General features: G+C 40.7%; 1 protein-coding gene across 1 annotated transcript in view; it reads left to right on the plus strand.

Annotated features, from left to right (window-relative positions):
* Positions 1 to 21,419, plus strand: part of LOC128649667 (CD209 antigen-like protein E) — a 283,146-nt gene that overhangs the window by 138,609 nt on the left and 123,118 nt on the right. Inside the window, exon 5 of the mRNA XM_053703049.1 lies at positions 5,291 to 5,442. Coding sequence (XP_053559024.1) covers positions 5,291 to 5,442 — 152 coding nt within the window. The remainder of the gene's footprint in view (positions 1 to 5,290; positions 5,443 to 21,419) is intronic.

The following is a 21,419-nucleotide window of genomic DNA, read 5'->3' on the forward strand; positions in this document are numbered from 1 at the left end:
ACGTTTTCATTCCCACCCATGCCTCCCTCTCCTCCCATGCCTCCTGGTCCCGAGTCACCAGGTACTACTGAGCCGATGCAGTTGGGATTCACGTGTCTCTCCACGGTGGAGAGGGCCTTTAGAAGGAGGAAGGGGCTCTGCTTCTATTCTGGGTTACAGTGCCAACTTTTAAAGTCTTGTCCTACACGGCCGGGAAATGCTCGCACCTAAGGTCCTGTCAGGGCAGACCTTGGGTGGTTTATCCTCGTCCCCGGAACCACTAAAGGAGAAACATTATGGTTGTCCTTTCCTGGGTGGACTCCTCCATAGTCACCCAGGCTCTTGTTGACTCCAGTGCTGTGGGCTATTTCATTGACAGTGCTTTTGTATCTCAGCATACCTGTATGGCCTCAGTCCATTCCTCTTGCTATTGAGGCCATTGATGGCAGGCCCCTTCAGCCCACACTCGTTACTCACGAAACTGCTCCATTATCCATGACTGTTGGAGCTCATTTTGAAACCCTCCAGTTCCAGGTGATAAACTATCCGCATTTTCCAGTTCTTCTGGATTATCCCTGGCTCCAAAAGCACAATCCCACTCTCGACCGGCACAGGTCCAAAATGTTGTCATGGTCTCCGCAATGTATTTCAACTTGTCTTCGGAAACCAGTCAAAGTCATCTGAAATTCTTCGGTATCTCAATTGCCAGAGGAGTACCGAGAGTTCCTAGACATTTTTGACAAAGTGCATGCTGGTACGTTGCCTCCTCACCGGTCTTCCGATTGTACCACAGACCTGCAACCCAGAGCCATTCCTCCTCGGGGCCGGGTTTACCCGCTGTCTGTTGCGGACAATTGTGCAATGGTGGAGTATGTTGCTGATTTTCTGTCACAGGGATAATATGCAAATCCTGCTCAACTGCAGGGGCTGGCTTCTTTTTTGTGAAGAAAAAGGGTGGCGAGTTAAGACCATGCATCGATTATAGGGGTCTTAATCGTCTTACCATTTAAAATGTTTATCCTATTCTGCTCATTACTCTTTGACAGCCTCAAAGTAGCTACAGACTTTTCTAAACTTGATTTGAGAGGAGAGTACAATTTCGTTAGGATCAAAGAGGGCCACAAATGGAAAACAGCATTTTACACCAGGAGCGGCATTATGAATATCTTGTAATGCCCTTTGGCCTATGTAATGCTCCTGCTGTATTCCAGGGATTTATTAATGATGTCCTATGAGCTATGTTGCAACAGTGTGTAGTGGTGTACTTAGACGACATCCTCATACACTCTCCCACACTTGAGGCTCATTGTTCTGATGTTGCACGGGTACTTCAGAGACTACGTGAGAACGGCCTGTTTTGTAAACTCGAGAATTGTGAGTTTCATCAGACTCAAGTAACCTTCCTAGGTTATGTAATCTCCGTTGCAGGGTTCTCCATGGATCCTGACAAGTTGTCTGCAGTTCTGCAGTGGCCTCGCCCAGTTGGTCTTCGGTCTATTCAACGTTTTTTGGGCTTTGCCAATTACTATAGAAAGTTTATCAAAAACTTTTCTTCCTTGGTCAAACCTATCACTTACATGACCCGTAAAGAGAATGATCCACTCCATTTGTCACCTACTGCTATTAAGGCCTTTGAGATTCTTAAGACTGCCTTTGCTGCTGCTCCAGTTCTGGCTCATACTAACCCTGTCCTGCCTTGCGTTCTTGAGGTCAATGCGTCTGAGACTGGAGTGGGTGCTCTCTTGTCTCAACGTCCTACACCTGACAGTCCCTTGCATCCGTGCGGTTTCTTCTCTAAGAAATTGTCTCCAGTGGAGTGCAATTATGAAATTGGCGACAGGGAATTATAGGCCATAATTTTAGCACTCAAGGAATGGAGGCATCTTCTTGAGGGTACTAGTGAACCAGTGTTCATTCTTACTGACTACAAGAATTTAACTTATCTATCCAAAGCAAAACGTTTGTCGCCCCATGCCAGATGGGCGCTATTTTTGTCTTGGTTTAGTTATGTGGTCTCCTACTTGCCTGGTAGTAAGAATGTTAGGGCTGATTCCCTCTCTTGACAATTTTCACCTCTGTCCAAGGAGGAGTCTGTACTTACTCTAGTTATACCTCCTGACCATATTTTGGCCACCTTACATACTAATTTGACTTCTCCCTTGGCGGAGGAGATCTTGGCTGCACAAACCAATGCACCTACTGAAAAATCTAGTGGTAAGTGCTTTGTACCTGAGAATCTTCAAACTATCTTATTGCACGCTTACCACTATCCTAAAGCCACAGGACACCCGGGCAAGAACCAAATTATTTGGTCTGTCACTCGACAATTCTGGGGGCCAGGTCTTCGTTCTGATGTTACTGCGTATGTTGCCTCATGCTCAGTCTATGCACAGAACAAGACTCCCCAACATTTTCCTGTGGGTCTTCTCCAAATAATTGCTAATGGTAAGCGTCCTTGGATACATCTTTCCATGGACTTCATTTTCGAGCTCCCTGTTTCCAATGGCAATACTGTTATCCTAATGGGGGTTGACTGTTTTTATAAAATGTCACATTGCATTCCCTTATGCTCAGGAGCTTGCTTCAATTTTTGCCCGGGAGGTTTTCCATTTACATGGGTTACCCAAGGAGATAGTCTCGGACCGGGGTAGCCAGTTTGTCTCCAGATTTTGGCGCTCTTTTTGTGCTCAAATGGGGATCCAGATTTCCTTCTCCTCGGCATATCACCCTCAATCCAATGGGGCTGCAGAACGGTCTAATCAAATTCTGGAACAGTTCCTCCGTTGCTATGTCTCAGATCAGATATGTCTCAGATGCCTCCCAGTTATCCCGTTCATGGTGAATTATGGGTTTCAACCATCCTTGTTGCCCTATTCATTCATGTCTCAGGGTATTCTGACTTTAGAGGAGCATCTCAGGCAACTCCGTTCCACGTGGGATCAGATTCACGATTGCCTTCATCGGTCTATGCAGCGCTAACAATTCCAGGCTGACCGTAGGCGTCTGCCCGCACCTTCCTACCAGATTGGTGAGAGGGTTTGGCTGTCCTCCCACAACTTGAACCTTCATGTGCCTTCCAATAAACTGGCTCCCCGTTATGTTGGTCCTTTTCATATACTCTGTTGCCTACGCTCTTGACCTTCCTCCTGCAATGCTCATCTACAATGTTTTTCATGTCTCCCTCTTAAAACCAATGGTTTGTAATTGGTTTACCACTGTGTTGCCTCATCCCCATCCTATCTCAGTTGACAACCATGAAAAATTTGAGGTCAGCAGAAATATTAACTCTCGTATGTTCAGGGGTCGCGTACAGTATTTGGTTCGCTGGAGGGTTCATGTGTTCCCTCCTCTGATGTTCATGCTCCCGCCCTCCTCCGCGCCTTCCATGCCTGTTTCCTTAATAAGCCTTTTGTACTTCACTGTGGGAGGGGTCGTTGAGGGGAGGGTACTGTCAGGGTTTCACCCTGCTTTGTTTGTTTTCTGCTGCTGGCTGCCATTTTACTTACCTCTCTTACTGAATCTGATGCAGAGTGTGTAATGCTGCTCTCTGTCAGGGTTTCACCCTGCTTTGCTTGTTATTTTCTGCTGCAGAGTGTGTAACGCTGCTCTCTCATCTCGGCGCCCTCTTATGGCCAAACTGGTGAACATCATCATTGTGAGACAGGTTGCATTCCCAGGGTTATGATGTCACACTTATTATTTAAAGGGCCTCTGTTCAGTATGTTTTTGCCCTTGCGTTGTCTCAGACTTGTTTGCTAGTTCCTGTGTTCCAGTTCCTGTGTATTACCTGGCTTGTATGACGTCCCTTCTGGTTCTTGATCCCTGGCATGTTCCTGACTCTGCTGTTTTCCTGTTCCTGATCCTTGCTTGTCTGACTACTCACTTTGGCTCCTGGTCCCGGCTTGTCTGACTACTCGCTTTGTCTCCTGACTCGGCTCGTCTGACTCCTGGCTTGTTATTTGACTTGTGTACTTTTTATTATTTTTTGTTACTAATAAAGGTGTAATTATTTTTGCACTTCACGTCTCAGTCTGATTCCTGGTACCCTGACACCCCCATACTCAGCACAAGGCTTGCTGCACCTGCCTATGTGTGACGAGGTGAAAATGGAGTAAAATTTCTCCATTTTTGCCGCGTAAGTCCTTTCGCTGAATCTGTGATACCGATTTGCGATGCGGTTCTATGTTAGCTTATGGGAGTAAAAATAGTGGCAGACGGGTGAAATATACGCATTTATATGCGGTGCCGTATATGTGATACAAAATCTGCATAAAAACTGGCTTTGCCGGCATTTGCGGACAACACCACATATGTAATCTTGCCCTTCATGAGTGTAGGGGTGAGGAAAAGTCACTTACAAAACACTGAATCCTGGCTTTGTTTAAAAATATATATAATTATAAATGCTCTAAACATATATTTAACTTGCATGTACAGTATATATATTTATATACCATTTGTTAAAAAGCATGGTAACTACCAAATTAAACCACATTTCACTCATTCTCTCTTTGGTACACCTCAACTCCTCCTCTCCCACCATGCCTGTCCCACTGGCTGGAGCCCTCTCATTATTCTCTCTGCTAGATCTAAATAAGTATAAGTTTGGGTCCTAAACACTCCTCTCGTGTGTACTATCCCAGCCCCTTTCACAGGATGAGCACCAATCTCTCCCTGACCATCTCCTACCACAGACAGGATCCTTCTCAGTCTTCTCATTAACACTAACCCAGTCTCTCTCACATAGTGGGTTTCTCTCATTCTCTATAACAAAAAAAATCTCTATTGTCGCGGAATACATTGTGAAATCAGACTTGTCCGTTTTATTAGTACATTTTATAGCATCCTTATTAGCACATTTGGGAAAACAGATTCAGTTTAGACAGTCATTAGAGAAATTATTGTCGTTGAACACATTTAATAAAAAAAAAAAAATTTTATGTGCTGAAATGTTGAAGAATATGAAACACAAACCTATGCCTTTTTAAGATGTTCATAAACTCAATTTATATAAAACGTTCAAAAACATCCTTTCCTGATCAAATGGACTGCTGACATATTCTGTCCAAGCAAAGTTTTGGTGAAGTTCATGAGTTGGGAATTCAGATGAAAACCACACAACTACTGGGTTTTCTGATAGGTTGGAATTGCTTTATAGTTGAATATACTTGGTAGGTGACTTCCTAGATAGTTTGGAATATCCCCCTATATTTAAATATTCCAGTGAGACTGTGTATATCTGAATATAATGTATAATATGTCAATGCGTGCATGGTAGTTAGTGTAATATCTAATCCTTATCTCTTATCAGGAGGAAATTATATTATTTGTCCAGATGGGTGGCTGAAAAAGAATTCAAGCTGTTACTTTGTCTCCAGAGAATCAATGCCATGGAATAGCGCCAAAGAGGACTGTTTATCTAGGCAGTCTAAGCTGCTTGTGATTAACAGTGAATCTGAGCAGGTATGATGATAAAGGGGGACCCTTGGAAACTAAGGTAGAACAATGCTTTCTGGGTATTCATGTGTGTTTTTATTGCCTTTTTTTGTTAAAGGTACTTTAAACTCCAAATGTAAACACCTCATAAATAAATTAATTAAAGCATTAAATTAATAAAAATATAGCAACACAATATAATTATTTTGCTGGCTTCAATTGTTAAAGGGACATTATACACTCATTTTTTCTTTGCATAAATGTTTTGTAGATGATCTATTTATATAGCTGATAAAGTTTTTTTTTTTTTTTTTAAATGTATACGGCTAGCTAACAAGGCTGTGCGGTGCTAACACTCCTTTTTTTTCTACCGCTTCCTTAAGCCAACGCTGGTATTACAGTTTTTTTTCAACCCGGCGTTAGCCGCAAAAAGGTGAGCGTTGAGCAGAATTTAGCTCCACATCTCACCTCAATACCAGCGTTGCTTACTGTAGCAGTAAGCTGGCTAAACGTGCTCGTGCACGATTTCCCCATAGGAAACAATGGGGCTGAGCCGGCTGAAAAAAAACCTAACACCTGCAAAAAAGCAGCATTCAGCTCCTAACACAGCCCCATTGTTTCCTATGGGAAAATAAAAAATATGTCTGCACCTAACACCCTATCATGAACCCTGAGTGTAAACACACCTAATCTTACACTTATTAACCCCTAATCTGCCCCCCCCGACATCGTCGCCACCTGCATTATACTATTAACCCCTAATCTGCCACTCCGGACACTGCCGCCACCTACATTATAGTTATAAACCCCTAATCTGCTGCCCCCAACGTCGCTGCCACCTACATTATAGTTATTAACCCCTAATCTGCCCCCCCAATGTCGCCGCAACTATATTAAATTTATTAACCCCTAATCTGCCGCCGCCAACATCGCCACCACTATAATAAAGTTATTAACCCCTAAACCTAAGTCTAACCCTAACACCCCCCTAATTTAAATATAATTTAAATACATTTAAATAAATTTACTCAAATTAAATAAATTATTCATATTTAAAACTATATACTTACCAATAAAATAAACCCTAAGCTAACTACAATATAACTAATAGTTATATTGTATCTAGCTTAGGGTTTATATTTATTTTACAGGCAACTTTGTATTTATTTTAACTAGGTACAATAGTTATTAAATAGTTATTAACTATTTAATAACTACCTAGCTAAAATAAGTACAAAATTAACTGTAAAATTAATCCTAACCTAAGTTACAATTACACCTAACACTACACTGTAATTAAACTAATTACCTAAACTACCTACAATTAATTACAATTAAATTCAATAAACTAAATTACGAAAACAAACAAACACTAAATTACAGAAAAAATAAAAATTTTTACAAGAAGTTTAAACTAATTACACCTAATCTAAGCCCCCTAATAAAATAAAAAAGCCCCCCAAAATAATAAAAAGCCCTACCCTATACTAAATTACAAATAGTGCTTAAAAGGGCCTTTTGTGGGGCATTGCCCCAAAGTAATCAGCTCTTTTACCTGTAAAAAAAGAATACAATACCCCTCCAACATTAAAACCCACCACCCACACACCCCTACTCTAAAACCCACCCAATACCCCCTTAAAAAAACCTAACACTACCCCATTGAAGATCACCCTACCTTGAGCCGTCTTCACCCAGCCGGGCACAAGTGGTCATCCAATCCATCCAGAAGTGTTCATCCGATGGGGCAGAAGAGGACATCCAGACCGGCAGAAGTCTTCATCCTATCCGGGCAGAAGAGGACATCTGGACCGGGAGAAGGCTTCATCCAAGCGGCATCTTCTATCTTCATCCATCCGACGAGGAGCGACTCCATCTTGAAGACATCCGGCGCGGAGCATCCATCCAGCACGATGACTAACGACAAATGACGGTTCCTTTAAATGACGTCATCCAAGATGGTATCCCTTGAATTCCGATTGGCTGATAGGATTCTATCAGCCAATCGGAATTAAGGTAGTAAAAATCCTATTGGCTGAAGTTCAATCCGATTGGCTGATTGGATCAGCCAATAGAATTGACCTCGCATTCTATTGGCTGATCCAATCAGCCAATCGGATTGAACTTCAATCCGATTGGCTGATTAAATCAACCAATCGGATTTTTCCTACCTTAATTCCGATTGGCTGATAGAATCCTATCAGCCAATCGGAATTCGAGGGACGCCATCTTGGATGACATCATTTAAAGGAACAGTCATTCGTCGTTAGTCCGTCATGCTGGATGGATGCTCCGCGCCAGATGTCTTCAAGATGGAGTCGCTCTTCGTCGGATGGATGAAGATAGAAGATGCCGCTTGGATGAAGCCTTCTCCTGGTCCGGATGTCCTCTTCTTCCCGGATAGGATGAAGACTTCTGCCGGTCTGGATGTCCTCTTCTGCCCCATCGGATGAAGACTTCTGGACGGATCGGATGACCACTTGTGCCCGGCTGGGTAAAGACGGCTCAAGGTAGGGTGATCTTCAATGGGGTAGTGATAGGTTTTTTTTTTAAGGGGTATTGTGTGGGTTTTAGAGTAGGGGTGTGTGGGTGGTGGGTTTTAATGTGGGGGGGGGTATTGTATTCTTTTTTTACAGGTAAAAGAGCTCATTACTTTGGGGCAATGCCCCACAAAAGGCCCTTTTAAGGGCTATTTGTAATTTAGTATAGGGTAGGGCTTTTTATTATTTTGGGGGGCTTTTTTATTTTATTAGGGGGCTTAGATTAGGTGTAATTAGTTTAAACTTCTTGTAATTTTTTTTATTTTTTTTTCTGTAATTTAGTGGGGGTTTTTTCCCGTAATTTAATTTATTGAATTTAATTGTAATTAATTGTAGGTAGTTTAGGTAATTAGTTTAATTACAGTGTAGTGTTAGGTGTTTATTTTACAGGTAATTTTGTACTTATTTTAGCTAGGTAACTATTGTACCTAGTTAAAATAAATACAAAGTTGCCTGTAAAATAAATATAAACCCTAAGCTAGATACAATGTAACTATTAGTTATATTGTAGCTAGCTTAGGGTTTATTTTATCAGTAAGTATTTAGTTTTAAATAGGAATAATTTATTTAATTTTAGTAAATTTATTTAGATGTATTTAAATTATATTTAAGTTAGGGGGGGTTAGGGTTAGGTTTAGACTTAGGGGTTAATACCTTTAATATAGTAGCGGCGATGTTGGGGGTGGCAGATTAGGGGTTAATAAATGTAAGTAGGTGTCTGCGATGTTAGTGCAGGCAGATTATGGGTTAATACAATTTAACTAGTGTTTGCGAGGCGGGAGTGCGGCGATGTCCGGTCGGCAGATTAGGGGTTAATAATTGTAGGCAGGTGGCGACGACATTGGGGCGACAGATTAGGGGTTAATAAATATAATGTAGGTGGCGACGATGTTAGGGGCAGCAGATTAGGGGTTCATAGGTATAATGTAGGTGGTGGCGATGTCCGGTCGGCAGATTAGGGGTTAAAAAAATGTATTATGGGGGCGGAGCCGGCGCTTGATGCAGATGGCCGCACTTTAGGTGAGCTCCGGTGTACTAGCCCACAATAATAACCCCAACACCTCCAAAACTATTACCACGGGCCAAATAGTATCACCACTGCAATCCGGATGCTACGCTGAACATGAGGAAGCCTGCAAATCCTGCAAAAGATACCCGATACTGCTTATAAAAACCATGATGGCTGACAGCAATGCAGGACTCAGTGAGTAAAACACGTTCATACTCATATCTAACAGTCTACTCCCACTCTTAATTTTAATTTTAAAGAACCGGGACCCATTTGTAAAAATAAGCAAAGCACCTACTATGGACCGCATACAAAAGTATTTAAAAAGAGTTGTACGCACTTAAAAGTGCCGGGCGCCATCTTGGCTACTCAGCACACGCAGTAACGATCACACAGCTTTGCTCCTAATGCTGCTAGAGAACTCTGGTCTCCGGACAGTAAGTTTAAAGAGGCACATGGAAAACACATCCATAATCAAGGGACATGTGTGCAACAAAGGATTAATTCATGACTCAGTTTAATCTGCCACTCTCACAATAGCTCAAGCAGAGGAACTCTGTCACAACATAAAGAGAGACATTGCTCAATAAATTACGATAGTGTTTGCCTATGAATCTCATCACACAGATGATATATTAATCACGCTGCAAGGGATTAGATGTACAAACAGGGACTGCAGGTATTGCATCTATTGTTTTTCTCTGGTTCATAGGAGGCAGATGGAGAGGCCAGAGTTTCCTTTACCACTGCTGCAGTAGTGCACCACAAATATGCCAGGATAATCTATATCATATTAATGACATAAAATTACAGCTGCTTTATCACGTCCTCTGCCTATAAAGAAGGGGAATAGCTTTTAGCCTCCCAGAGGGAGATAACAAAGATTAGATCACACACTTACCCCAGGCCTCAATAATTGAGTAAAGGAATCGGGTGTATAAAAAAATAACAAAACACTTAAATCAATCTATGTAAAATAAGAGAAGATTGCATTCTACACTGAACTTCTAGTGATTACAAGAGAGGAAAACTAGCGAGCGCTTACAGATTACAATTAAAAGACACAAGAGATGTCTCCCAGGAAAGCTTCACACAAGGGGAAAACTAATAAAGGTGGAGGATCCATGACACCGACTGTGGATGAATATTTCAAAGCCACCCCCTTACCACCTAAGGACCTGGCACAAATATCGCCTAGACAACATCCTACCTCTGGATCTTCAGAATCAGAATCTGATGACGACGGTGACATGGTCACAGTACCAAAAAATGTAATTTCTTCTATCCCCTCCAAAAAGGACTTTACAACTCTCATAGTACAAGTTAAACAGTGCATAAAAGAAGAAATAGCAGACCTTAAAAGAGATCTGGGGGAGATAGGGAACAGGGTGGAAGATCTAGAGGAAACTACACAGGCTCACTCTTTAGAGATGTCCAAAATGAGTGATCAAATGGAACAACAAGATAAAGTGATTATACAACTAGAAGATAAACTAGAAGATTTGGAAAATCGCTCTAGAAGACATAATATAAGAATAAGGGGTATCCCTGAGACTGTAGAAACCACTGGTTTACAAGAATATCTGCAATCACTATTCTCAACACTATTAAATACACCTGATAACACAGAAGTGGCTATAGATCGAGCTCACAGAGCATTGAGGCCTAAACCCCCAGAATCAGCTCCCCCCAGGGACGTGATAGCGAGGATCAACAACTATCAAATAAAGGAAAGCATTATGACAGCAGCAAGAGAGAAACGCCCGATACAAAAAGAGGGTTCAACCCTGCAGCTCTTTGCTGACTTATCCAACAGAACTCTCCTTAGGAGGAAAGAGCTAATGCCTCTCACGAAACACCTGCAAACCAAAAACATTAACTACAGATGGGGCCATCCTTTCCATTTAACGGCAATATGGAAGAACAGGAGGGCAACATGTACATCTCCATCAGAAATTGGAGACTTTTGCAAGAAATTAGAAATTGCACCTCCACCTGGAGACTCAGACTCAAGACAAGGCACCACTACGGCTTCATCTCCTCCTATCGCCCCTTTACCCCAACGCAGGGAATGGCAGACAGTCAAGACAAAGAAAACATTATCTCAATCTTCACAGAACTCTGTGACCCCAATGGGTTGAAAATAAACTGATTTGGGACATTCTGTATAAAGGGTGAGATTACTGAAAGAGTGTATGTGATACATGTATGATGTAAAGCTGAATGCAAAAATGTGTTTCATGTCCCACAAGTTGAATGTTCCTTGGTTATTCTATAAAAGCAGATATGCGAATACGGCAAGTATTCGAGAAGTGCCTAGATGATAGTCAATAGTATGGTACATTTTCATTAATGTTTAGTGTAATTGTTCACATACCAAATGTTCGGTTTGTTTAGTTACAATACAAGATGAGAGTAAAAAGAGGTGAATGGTACGCAACATATGTGAAAAAATGCGTGGGTTAAGTAAATTCCGTTCGGAATTGATTAACCATTCCCCCTTCCTATTATCATGATTCTGTTAAGTTATTAGTTATATGTATTGTTATAGGTTATGTTATTAGAAATTTCTTAGAGGTTGTCTTGCAGACTTATCCAATCCTATATACAGGTAAAATATCATGCCGGAAAAGAGGAGGAGGTAAGATATATGTAAATGGGTGATACACGTATTCAATTGATAACACAAAATGTAAAAGGCTTTAATGTTCCACACAAAAGATCACTCGCTCTTAGAGACTTAGGACACAAAGGAGGGGAGATAGTAGGAATACAAGAAACTCACTTTAAAAGAGGATCCATACCTAAATTCATGCACAGCGTTTACCCACAGCATTATCATAGTGCGCATAAAGATAAAAAGATTAACGGAGTGAGCATCCTTATACATAAGTCTATTCCATTTAAATTGTTAGAACAGAAAAAAGATAGGGAAGGCAGATTCCTTGCCATAAGCGGAATCCTATATAATAAAATAGTAACAATAGTAAATATTTATGCGCCTAATCACAAACAAGCTATATTCTTTAAATCTATAAGTCCTCTCCTCCGGGATATACAAAAAGGACAATTGATGGTGTTGGGAGATTTCAATGTGCCAATCAACCCCTCTTTAGATAGTTCAAATGCAAACATACACATTGCAAAAAATACATTGAGGTCGCTTTGGCACTTTTTAAAGGATTTTGGATTGCACGACCCTTGGAGAATTGCTAATCCAGATAAAAGGGATTACACATTCTTCTCTAACCCCAATAGATCATATTCAAGAATAGACTATATCCTATTAGACCACCTCACACTATCTAACGCTACACTAGCAAACATCTCACATACAGCGTGGTCAGATCACTCCATGGTCCAATGCTCAGTAATCTGGCCTACAGCCCCAATAAGAGACTTCAATTGGAGACTTGATGAGACGTTGATAGCAGATCCAGGGATATGTGATAAGCTAGAGAAGGAAATTACAGAATTCTTTGTACACAATGCTAAAGGGAACATTACACCAGCTATGGTCTGGGAGGCCCATAAGAGCGTAATAAGGGGTTCACTGATTAAAATTAAGGCCAACAAAAATAAAAAATTGAGAGAGGAATACGATCACATAGCTAAAGAAATTGAGAGCTTAGACCTTTTGCATAAACTTCATCCACAAGACGACAGCATCCTCCAACAACTAAAATTTTATAGAGCTAAAATGTTATCACATCTACATATAAAAGCGCAGTCGACAGCATTCAAGCTTAAACAGAAATATTATCATGAAGCTAATAAACCAGGGAGACAACTAGCGAGATTACTCAAGTCTAAGCTAGCAAAATCATATATACATTCTATTAAAACCCAAACAGGAGAGAGAGTAGAGGACACAAAAAGAATAGCTGATACCTTTAAAAATTATTATCATGCTTTATATAACCTTTTCCCTAGGAGAGATAGTGCAGAACATGAAATTAAATGTCTAGAATACCTAGAGTCAGTGCAAGTCCCAGAGGTTTCCGAAGCTGATAGGACAATGCTACAAGCTCCCATTAGTCACAATGAAATAATAGCAGCCATTAAATCTTTAAAACCTGAAAAAGCACCAGGCCCGGATGGGTTTACTGGGTCATACTACAAAACATTCTCTCATGTCTTGACCCCTCATTTACTAAATACCTTCAACCAAATTGATGAAGGAGGTACATTGCCAGACACCATGCTACAAGCTTATATCACAGTCCTCCCCAAACCGGGTAGGAAACCTGATACCCCTGCAAATTACCGACCTATATCCTTATTGAATATAGATCTGAAAATACTGGCCAAGGTGCTAGCGTTCAGAATTAATAAATTACTCCCAACTTTGATTTCCCCGGATCAAGTAGGCTTTGTACCGCGGAGAGAGGCTAAAGATAATACCGTTAAATTATTAAATATTTTAGAATATATTAATACTAACAAACTTCCATCAATATTCCTTTCCACAGATGCTGAAAAAGCGTTCGATAGATTAGATTGGACCTTTCTTCAGACAACCCTAAACAAATTCAATTTCCCTCTTCCTTTTATAAATAGAATCATGGCCCTATACTCCTTTCCCACCGCCCAAGTTAGAATAAATGGTACGCTTTCAGAACAATTCGAAATACGAAATGGCACACGTCAAGGCTGCCCGTTATCCCCACTTTTATTTATCCTTTCCCTAGAAATTTTTGCAAGTAGAATCAGATTAAACACCAACATAAAGGGCATAATAATCAAAAATAGAGAATACAAATTATCGATGTTCGCAGACGATGTTTTAATGTCTTTGTCATGTCCTATAGGGTCTCTCTCCGCGGTACAATTAGAAATGTTAGAATATGGAGAGGTTTCGAACTTCTTAGTGAACCCTAGTAAATCAGAATTATTACCTTTACACATAACTCCAGTGGAATTGACCAATATAAAAAAAAACAGTCCATTTGCAATCCAACAGAAATACCTTAAATATCTGGGTATATATCTATCATATAGCTTAGACTTAATTCGCACTTTTAATTACTCCAAACTCGTGAATAATATTACTAACCAGGCCTCCTCGTGGCTTTCTAAAAACATTTCGTGGATAGGGAGAGTAAATACAGCAAAAATGACATTATTGCCAAAAATTCTGTATATATTACAGACGCTACCACTTCCTAATACACAGTGCTACCTCCTAAAATTACAAAGAGCGTTATTTAGCTTTATATGGAAAAAAAAACCTGCACGCGTAAATAAATCCTCCTTGTATGCTAATAAGGACATGGGGGGTCTGGGAGTACCCAACATAGCACTTTACAAACAGGCGATATCATTACAGAGAATAGTGGAATGGTGTAGATATAACCCAGATGAGCCAAAACACTGGATTCAGATAGAATGTGACATTAGTGATGTTCCACAATTAGGGGGGGTATGTTGGATACCCAAATTACTATCTCAGATACAGAGTAACACCACACATACGGTATCAAACTCCTTATCAGATTGGAAACACATACGTGATAACTATAGAGACATCTCCAGCGCATACTCCCCCCTGACTCCAATATTGATGAATCCTGAATTCCAAGAAGGCCAAGTGCATCAGCCATGTGGTAGACATGGATTGAGAGACTATATTCCTGTTACACTTATAGCCACCTCAGGGAAATTGAACCAGAGAAAGGAATTACAAGAGACAGGGGTTAGCTTCTTTGACCAATGGTTCAGATACCATCAGGTAAATCACTACATTATGACTCACAGAGATAGGAATAATTTGTTGAGACAATTAACACCTTTGGAAAAGATGTGTATATCAAATACACCACAAAAAGGGTTAATTTCATCTATATACAACATACTACTCATAGCAACTGCCCCAAAACCTCACAATTTCACAAAAGGGTGGGAAAGGGAACTTCTAGGGGCTCAGAGCCCAAAGGCTTGGGAAAAGATCTATCATAGCTTAGCCCACTCTGCACATACAACATATGCCCTGGAAACAAATTATAAAATACTTTTCCGTTGGTATTTAACACCTAATAGAATGAAATATCTATTTTCATCTGCAAATGAGAAATGCTGGAGATGTAAACAGGAAACAGGTAATATGGGCCACATCTGGTGGTCGTGTGAGAAAATAAAAACTTTCTGGGAAAATATAGTCAAGGAAATAAATATTGCAATGTCATGTAATGTCTCATGTGACCCATTGGAATGCCTTTTTAATGTGTTGGGAAGCGTTCAGTGTGTTATCAGAAGAAATGTCATATATGTTATGTTAAACACAGCAAAACAGCTCATAGCTTCAATGTGGAGATCAGATAAAGTCCCCACAGTGGAGGTGTGGAAAGAAAAAGTTGGGGGAGCCTTGATGCTAGAGAGGTACTTTTACCTCAAAACAAATAGGTTGACAGTGTTCCATGATATGATGTTCTATTGGGATTCATATATAGGTAGATAACAACAAAAACTTAGGAAAGACAGTTACTCACAAATGTCTTTTATGACAAGATAGGAAGCATAAAATGTATCGACCAAATGGGATAACACGATGATATATTCTTGCCTGTTAAACTCAAAAAAAAAAAAAAAAAAAAAAAAAAGATAAAAGACTGCAAGTAGTTGATCCATTTAGTGATGTTAATGTTCATTTGTTCATGTTTAGTTAATTGTTATGACTAATGTAATATCATACAACGCAGGAAATACTTTTGTAAGAAGAACAAATACAGAATACCTACCATTGGGACTGTGAATAATTGATCAATATAACTCAGATACAGTTGTGTGTAAACACAGAATAGAATGATAGAATCGACTTTTGTTTATTAGAAATACTGTAACCCACTGGTGTTTGTACATTGTATTTTCTTTTTGAAAAAATCAATAAAGAATAAAAAAAAAAAAAAAAAAAAAAAAAAAAAAATGTATTATAGTATTTGCGATGTGGGGGGCCTCGGTTTAGGGGTTAATAGGTAGTTTATGGGTGTTAGTATATTTGTAGCACTTTAGTTAAGAGCTTTATGTTCCGGCGTTAGCCCATAAAACTGTTAACTACTGACTTTTAAATGCGGTAGGAGTCTTGACAGGAGAGGGTCTACCGCTCACTTCTTCCAAGACTCGTAATACCGGCGATAGGCAAGTCCCATTCGTCGGGAAGTCGTCGGTGAAGATGGATGTTCCGCGTCGGCAGGATGAACACGGATCCTGAAGAAAGAAGATTGAAGATGCCGTTAATAGAAGACTTCAGCCGGATCATGGACCTCTTCAGCTCCCGCTTGGATGAAGACTTCAGCCGGATCATGGACCTCTTCAGCCCCCCGCTTGGGCTTGGATCAAGACATCGGAGGAGCTCTTCTGGATCAATCGGTGAACCTGGTATGGTAAAGATAAGGTAGGAAGATCTTCAGGGGCTTAATGTTAGGTTTATTTAAGGGGGGTTTGGGTTAGATTAGGGGTATGTGGATGGTGGGTTGTAATGTTGGGGGGGGTATTGTATGTGTTTTTTTACAGGCAAAAGAGCTGAATTCTTTGGGGCATGCCCCGCAAAGGGCCCTGTTCAGGGCTGGTAAGGTAAAAGAGCTTTGAACTTTTGTAATTTAGAATAGGGTAGGGCATTTTTTTATTTTGGGGGTCTTTGTTATTTTATTAGGGGGCTTAGAGTAGGTGTAATTAGTTTAAAATTGTTGTAATTTTTTTCTAATGTTTGTAAATATTTTTTTATTTTTTGTAACTTAGTTCTTTTTTATTTTTTGTACTTTAGTTAGTTTATTTAATTGTATTTATTTGTAGGAATTGTATTTAATTCATTTATTGATAGTGTAGTGTTAGGTTTAATTGTAGGTAATTGTAGGTATTTTATTTAATTAATTTATTGATAGTGTAGTGTTAGGTTTAATTGTAACTTAAGTTAGGATTTATTTTACAGGTAATTTTGTAATTATTTTAACTATTTTAGCTATTAAATAGTTCTTAACTATTTAATAGCTATTGTACCTGGTTAAAATAAATACAAAGTTACCTGTAAAATAAATATTAATCCTAAAATAGCTATAATATAATTATAATTTATATTGTAGCTATATTAGGGTTTATTTTACAGGTAAGTATTTAGCTTTAAATAGGAATAATTTATTTAATAATAGTTAATTTATTTCGTTAGATTTAAATTATATTTAACTTAGGGGGTGTTAGTGTTAGGGTTAGACTTAGCTTTAGGGGTTAATACATTTATTAGAATAGCGGTGAGCTCCAGTCGGCAGATTAGGGGTTAATGTTTGAAGTTAGGTGTCGGCGATGTTAGGGAGGGCAGATTAGGGGTTAATATTATTTATTATAGGGTTATTGAGGCGGGAGTGAGGCGGATTAGGGGTTAATACATTTATTATAGTAGCGCTCAGGTCCGATCGGTAGATTAGGGGTTAATAAGTGTAGTTAGGTGGAGGCGACGTTGGGGGCGGCAGATTAGGGGTTAATAAATATAATATAGGGGTCGGCGATGTTAGGGCAGCAGATTAGGGGTACATAGGGATAATGTAGGTGGCGGGGGTGTACGGCACGTCAGATTAGGGGTTAAAAATAATATGCAGGGGTCAGTGATAGCGGGGGTGGCAGATTAGGGGTTAATAAGTGTAAGGTTAGGGGTGTTTAGACTCGGGGTACATGTTAGAGTGTTAGGTGCAGACGTAGGAAGTGTTTCCCCATAGCAAACAATGGGGCTGCGTTAGGAGCTGAACGCAGCTTTTTTTGCAGGTGTTAGGTTTTTTTTCAGCTCAAACAGCCCCATTGTTTTCTACGGGGGAATCGTGCACGAGCATGTTTTTGAAGCTGGCCGCGTCCGTAAGCAACTCTGGTATCGAGAGTTGCAGTGGCGGTAAATATGCCTGTACGCTCCCTTTTTGGAGCCTAACGCAGCCATTCTGTGAACTCTCAATACCAGAGGTATTTAAAAGGTGCGGCCAGAAAAAAGCCAGCGTTAGCTACGCGGGTCGTTACCGACAAAACTCTAAATCTAGGCCTATGAATGTCCTTCCCAGAGCCTTAAATTCTCCACTTAAATGGATAGTAAATACCAAATATGTTATTGTTTTAAAAAATAGATAATCCCTTTATTTACCATTCCCCAGTTTTACATAACCAACACTGTTATAGAAATATACTTGTTACCTCTGTAATTACCTTGTATCTAAGCTTCTGTTGACTGCCTCCTTATCTCAGATCTTTTGATAGACTTGCATTTCAGACAATTAGTGCTGACTCTCAAATAACTAATATGAGCACAACGTTATCTATATGAAATAATAGGGATGTGTATGATGGTACTATTATCAGACTCAACTGTGCTTCCCCAAATCTGATATACTCCCAATATCAGAGGTATGTGCAAAAAAGAAGAAACAAGTGGGGGTGGGGAGCGCTCAAAGGAGAGCTGTGAGTTGGACTATCTATTTAATAGTGTACAAAAAGCAATATGTGTGACTTATTTTTTAAAAAGAATCTTAGGAGAAATATATATATATATATATATATATATATATTTACCGTAAATTAGTGTCCTTTCAATTCGAGTGTAGTTTTTTTTTTTTAAATTTATTTATTTATTGAAAAACCCAGATGGGTGCAACACCACAAGAAGTAATAAAGTACATGAAAAAGCAACAATTCGCATTTCACAATAACGGCATCATAGTGGAAAGTTCACTTCATGGTATGCGTGCAGGTCTGGTATGATCCTAAAGTGACTATCACCCACCCGGGCATTTTAAATTTTTGAATAAACCAGGGAAAAGGGGGTGAGGGAGGGGGGGGGGAGGAGAGGGATGGAGAAGGGGGAGTGGGGAGAGGGAAGGGAGGAAGGGGGAATAAGTGGTACTTAGCGAAGGAAGGGTGGGGAAGGGGGGGTAGGGAGGGGTGAAGGAAAGTATATTAAGAATAAGAGTAAGGAGAAGAAGAGGGAGGGGAGACATGTATTACATTCTTACCTAGACATTTTGTGTAGGTTTATACAGTCAGAAGTTATGACGAAGTAACATAACAGAGCTCAGGTCTCGAAAATGTAGAGATGTGGTATCCCTGAATTTGTCGGGTGTGAGGAGAAACCCGGTCCGCCCTCTGTGGCACATGTTAAAGGCATTCAGTGTGTATAAGTCTCTTAGTGTGAAAGGGCAGGGGAAGGCAGAAGAGGAAGTGAGTGTACCCTGAGGTCATGTGTCATTCAGGTTTCCCACCGACCAATTTCCTTTCAGCCTCTCTGTCATAAGGTATGTGCTGTTGGCAAAGGGTGTCAGTATCTGAGCGCACATAATGGCAGGCAGGAACAGTAGGTAAGGCTGCCACTTTGTGCAGAAAGCTTTGATTCATTTCTCTAGATCTCCTTTAACGTCTGCCTGCTCAATCAGTAATTGTGCATGCAAGGAGCTAGTGAGTTGAGCTATCTGTGGTGGTTTACTCGCGATCCACTGTTTTAAGATTAGTTTCCTAGCTATCAGAATGGCAGTGTTCAAGAAACGGTCCTGTGAGGTGCACCGTGTGTGTCCCCTGAGGAAGAAGGCATCCTGAAGCGTGAGAACTATAGCTGTGCCACAGATCTTTGACAGCCAGTACTGGACTTTACCCCAGTACTGGGCTATTTTGGGACAGCTCCAGAACAAATGCTTAATATCTGGTTTGGGGAAGGAGCATTTAAGGCAGATGTCTGATGCATCCGAGACCCACTTGGCTCGCAAATGAGGGGTTATGTAACTTAGGTGTATAAATCTGAGATGCATCTCCCTATAGGAGGTCGCAAGGGTACTTTTAGCTACTAGTTTGAAGCTATCCGAGATCATGTCCTCGGTAACGTCAATGTCGGCATTTCACTTCCATTTAGCGCTTAAGTGTTGTAGAATTTCACTGGATTTGCCCTCCAAGATTAAGCCGTATATATGTGAGATAGAGTGCAACCCTTGTTTAGTCAAAGAGCATTTAGTGTCAACCGGGGTGGTGTTTCTAGCAGTGAGCCCTTCAGATAACAACTTGTATGCATAGTGAGTGGCCTGTAGGTATGCAAATGTGCTGTGTCTGGGAAGGTCAAATCTGTCGTGTAGGTGAGCTAACGGGAATAGTTTGTTTGTGAGGGGGTCTATCAGTTGTGAGATTGTGGTTAAGCCCTTCTCCCCCCATATAGCAAAGATTTGGGTGGTCATGCCCGGAAGAAAAGTAGGGTTGCCCTGCAACGGGAGATGTCTAGTGATTTCAGTGGGAAGCTTCCACCACCTACATAGCTTTTTCCAGGCTCTGAGTGGGTCCTTGAATAAAATGTTGTCCCTGATGTGGTCGGGAAGAGTGTGTAGGGGGGCATGTGGCAGGAATACTAGGTGGAGTGGATGCGCTAAGGATTTCTCGAGCTATTCATCATTAAACACTGATTTGCGCGCCAGCCAGTCAAAGACTAGCTTTGCTAGTGTCGCCCAGTTGTACCACTCAACATTTGGGAGTTTCAATCCCCCTTTGTCAAACGGTAGTGCCAGTTTCATTCTGCTGATTCTGTGCTTCTTAGAGTTCCACATGAATGTGCCAAAAGCATTAGTGATGCTCCCCAAGTCCTTCCGCGTTAGCAGAAAGGGGAGCAACTGTAGAGGGTACAACAGTTTGGGCATTGCTATCATTTTAATTAGGCTCACTCGGCCTGCCAAAGAGATTGGTAATTTAGCCCAACCCTTTAGTAGTGAGCTGATCTGTGCGATCACTAATGGGATATTTAGTTTATTAATTAGACGTGGGTTGACATGCAAGCGGAGGCCTAGGTACTTAAAAGAGCCATCCGTGACCCTAAGTTTAGTTAGCATTGGTGTGTGGGGGGGTGCGTTTTAGTGAGGTAAGTTAGCTCCGACTTTTCCAGGTTTACTTTGTATCCTGAAATAAGTCCAAACTGATGGAATAACAGAATTTATGCTTACCTGATAAATTACTTTCTCCAACGGTGTGTCCGGTCCACGGCATCATCCTTACTTGTGGGATATTCTCTTCCCCAACAGGAAATGGCAAAGAGTCCCAGCAAAGCTGGTCACATGATCCCTCTTAGGCTCCGCCCACCCCAGTCATTCGACCGACGGACAGGAGGAAATATATATAGGAGAAACCATATGATACCGTGGTGACTGTAGTTAGAGAAAATAATTCATCAGACCTGATTAAAAAAAACCAGGGCGGGCCGTGGACCGGACACACCGTTGGAGAAAGTAATTTATCAGGTAAGCATAAATTCTGTTTTCTCCAACATTGGTGTGTCCGGTCCACGGCGTCATCCTTACTTGTGGGAACCAATACCAAAGCTTTAGGACACGGATGAAGGGAGGGAGCAAATCAGGTCACCTAAACGGAAGGAACCACAGCTTGCAAAACCTTTCTCCCAAAAATAGCCTCCGAAGAAGCAAAAGTATCAAATTTGTAAAATTTGGCAAAAGTGTGCAGTGAAGACC

Source organism: Bombina bombina, chromosome 2 (genome assembly GCF_027579735.1).
Source record: "Bombina bombina isolate aBomBom1 chromosome 2, aBomBom1.pri, whole genome shotgun sequence".
Classification (NCBI taxonomy): domain Eukaryota; kingdom Metazoa; phylum Chordata; class Amphibia; order Anura; family Bombinatoridae; genus Bombina; species Bombina bombina.